Source organism: Physeter macrocephalus, chromosome 13, assembly GCF_002837175.3.
Source record: "Physeter macrocephalus isolate SW-GA chromosome 13, ASM283717v5, whole genome shotgun sequence".
Classification (NCBI taxonomy): Eukaryota; Metazoa; Chordata; class Mammalia; order Artiodactyla; family Physeteridae; genus Physeter; species Physeter macrocephalus.
In genome coordinates, this window is record NC_041226.1 from 73,173,216 (window position 1) to 73,176,426 (window position 3,211).

General features: G+C 38.5%; 1 protein-coding gene across 5 annotated transcripts in view; it reads left to right on the forward strand.

Annotated features, from left to right (window-relative positions):
* The window catches only part of ERCC5 (ERCC excision repair 5, endonuclease), a 32,283-nt gene extending 30,058 nt beyond the window's left edge, over positions 1-2,225 (forward strand). The window contains exons 15-16 of one of the 5 annotated variants that reach the window (XM_028497930.2): positions 295-385; positions 776-911. In XM_028497930.2, coding sequence (XP_028353731.1) covers positions 295-385; positions 776-792 — 108 coding nt within the window. In that variant the 3' untranslated portion in view covers positions 793-911. Of the gene's footprint in view, positions 1-294; positions 386-775; positions 1,459-2,121 lie in introns of those variants that run through there. The other 4 variants (XM_055089313.1, XM_055089314.1, XM_028497933.2 and 1 more) reach the window with 4 other exon arrangements.
* The last annotated feature ends 986 nt before the right edge of the window (positions 2,226-3,211 follow it).

Below are 3,211 nucleotides of genomic sequence, written 5' to 3' on the forward strand. Positions count from 1 at the left end.
TTCCCTTTTCTCCACACCCTCTCCAGCATTTATTGTTTCTAGATTTTTTGATGATGGCCATTCTGACCGGTGTGAGATGATATCTCATTGTAGTTTTGATTTGCATTTCTCTAATGATTAGTGATGTTGAGCATCCTTTCATGTGTTTGTTGGCAACCTGTATATCTTCTTTGGAGAAATGTCTATTTAGGTCTTCTGCCCATTTTTGGATTGGGTTGTTTGTTTTTTTGTTATTGAGCTGCATGAGTTGCTTATAAATTTTAGAGGTTAATTCAAATGTAACTGTTTTTAAAGAATGTCTTCGTGGAAGTGGATTTGCTGAACAAAAGTCAAGACTATCTCTTACGACTCCTAATATATAATACTGTGAAGCTTCTTCGTGAAGGTATCATATGATGACAGTGATTTTAAAAGGAGGGAAGAGTAGAATTTAGAAACGGACCCCATGAAGTTGTGTTGCTCTAAAAGAAGATGATATATTTGGCCCCTGAAAAATATTTAACTCTCTTTCTATGCTGAGGAAGGGATTTCCTACTTGATGTGTGGCCAGAGGGCTTAGTTGACGGAGGTGGTACATGTACTGCTTTAAGTACGATCTTGAAAGTAAAATTTGCTGCCAGCCATTCATTTGGGAGAGATGGGCTTTTGAGAGAGAATGAATTAGTATTTTCTGAAAGAGTCATCCAATGCCAGTAAGCAGGATGGAATTCTTTGATTTGCTTTATAAAGTTTACTTACTTGTCCGATTTATTATTATTTTATTTCATTTTTTTAGACACAGCTCCGAATTGATTCTTTCTTTAGATTAGCTCAACAGGAGAAACAGGAGGCTAAGGGTATTAAGAGCCAGAGACTTAACAGAGCTGTGACATGTATGCTGAGAAAAGAAAGAGAAGAAGCAGCCAGTGAAATAGAAGCAGTTTCTGTTGCCATGGAGAAAGACTCTGAGTTCCTCGATGAGGCAAAAGGAAAAACCCAGAAGAGAAGCACAACAAATAGATGGAAAGAGTCATCCAGCCCGAAAAGAAAGAGGCTTTCGGATTCTAAACGGGGGCATGAATGTGGTGGGTTTTTGGGGGAGGCCTACCTCTCGCAGTCATCTGATGCCTCTTCAAGTGAGGATGAGGAATATTTTTCTGTAGCGAACATGCAAAGGGGAAAAGCAGCTGTAGAGTCAAAAGTCAGCTCTTCAGATGCACAGAGCACAGCGCAGCCTGCTCCCAGGAGAGACGGAGGTGCCACCACGAGCAGCTCCAGTGATGACGACGGAGAGAAGGCAGAGCCCGTCCTGGTGACCGCCACGTCTGTGTTTGGGAAGAAAAAGAGGAAACGGAGAAGTACGAGAGGAAGGAAGAGGAAAATCTAAAGACACCTAAATACACATGTAGTCTCTCTAACTGGGTACAGCTTAACATTTTGTCATGAATTGGTTGTGAGGAAATAATAAAGTTCAGAGTATTTGCACAGTCTTTGTTTTGTGGTTTTTAAAAATATGGACGTTAAACACTACCTTTATTTTTAAATATATTACCTTTTTCTAGTGTTTTCCACTTCATTGAATATTTCCTTGTATTTACAGTCTGTGTCTGTTCATGTTTCTATTATTATACAACATCTGATGCTTTCTGACAACATTAAAAAGGGAAAAAGGATTTCTGTTGATCAGTACTCACTCTCAGCGTGCGTTTCCTCTGACTCTCCGACCTAGACGAGAAGAAAATATATTTATATTTATCTTATTTATATACATATATTTATATTCATTTATATTTACATTTCAGTCCAACTTCTCAAATACCTGGACTACAGCTGCTGCTTTTCTTTGCTCGTTATTTATTCCTTCCTAATTTGAAATACGTCTTCTGCTTCAGTCTTCTCTAACAGCTTTCTACTAAAATCAACACTGACTTCCACATAAACTCAAGTCTTTTCTTAATGCTTCCTTTCTCTGGAGGTATTTAAAGCAGAACACTTTTGGGGAAGGGTTGGGGAGAGAGACATCAACTTTTTCATGTTATTCTCATTTCTCAAAGCTACTTATAATTGGGAGTTTTCTGCATATGTGTTTGTAGGTAGAAGAGCAGTAGTTTTTCTAAAATTTAATTTTGTTGCCTTTCATAGGTAATTGACATTTGTCCTGCACTGCCGTAGCTGGCGTGAAGGCTAAGCTGCTGTAGCAAAGAGATGTTCCCATGCAGTGGCCTAAACGCTGGAACGTTACCTCTTAGTCAACAGTCTGGCCAGTCTGAGCTGGTAAGGCAGTTGTGCACCTTGATGTCACCCAGGCTCCCAGGCTCAGCCATCCCCTAGGCTGCTGTACTGCTTCAGCGGTGTCTACCGGGTCACGGCTACATCTGCGTTGCAACCTGCTGGAAGAGGAAAGAACCAGAGTCCTTGGGTGAGCCCAGTGTCTTATGTTAAAGGTGACTAGAAAAATCACTTCTGCTCCCATACTGTTGAACTGAACTGACCATATACTCGGAGTACTCAGAAAAGTAATCTCTACATGGGCTATGGATCCAGAAAGAGAGGAGAAATAGATATTCGGATCCATTAATAGAAGACCTAGATATGTTTGCAGAAAAGCCTGTTTACTTGTCTGTATGCTAATAGAGATAGAAGTCTGGAAAAAAATCATTAGTAGCTTATGCCGTAAATACAGTATTTACAGAACAGTTTGATATTATACCTTTTTTTCTCTTAACCCTGCAACCAAGGTATATCCTTTTACAAGGGAAGAAACAAGTTTACAGATGTTAACTGACTTCACCAAATTCACCCAACTAGTAGGAAACTATTGTGACCTGAACTCAAATCTTCTAATTCAAAATTCAGGGTGCTTATATTACCTAGAAAATAGGTTTCCTGTTGAAGACAAACAGCAGCAAAGCAAATTTATCATTAGTCAAAGTAAGTGGGACACCTATAACTTATTTAGGATGGTGACCATCATATACGTTTTCTATAAAGTTATCTTTCAGCTTATTAATCTTTCCTTTTGCTTTCTTTATATTTGCTGTTAAACTCATCTGTGGAGCTCTTTATTTCATTTATTCTGTTTTCAGTTCTATTTGACTTATAGACTCCAGTTCTCTGGTGTAATTCTTATCTATTTTTTTAATAATATCTTAATCACAGTTACTTTAAAGTCTGTGTCAAAAAGCTCCAATATCTGGGTTACCTGTGGGTTTGTTTCTATTGTCTGTTTTTT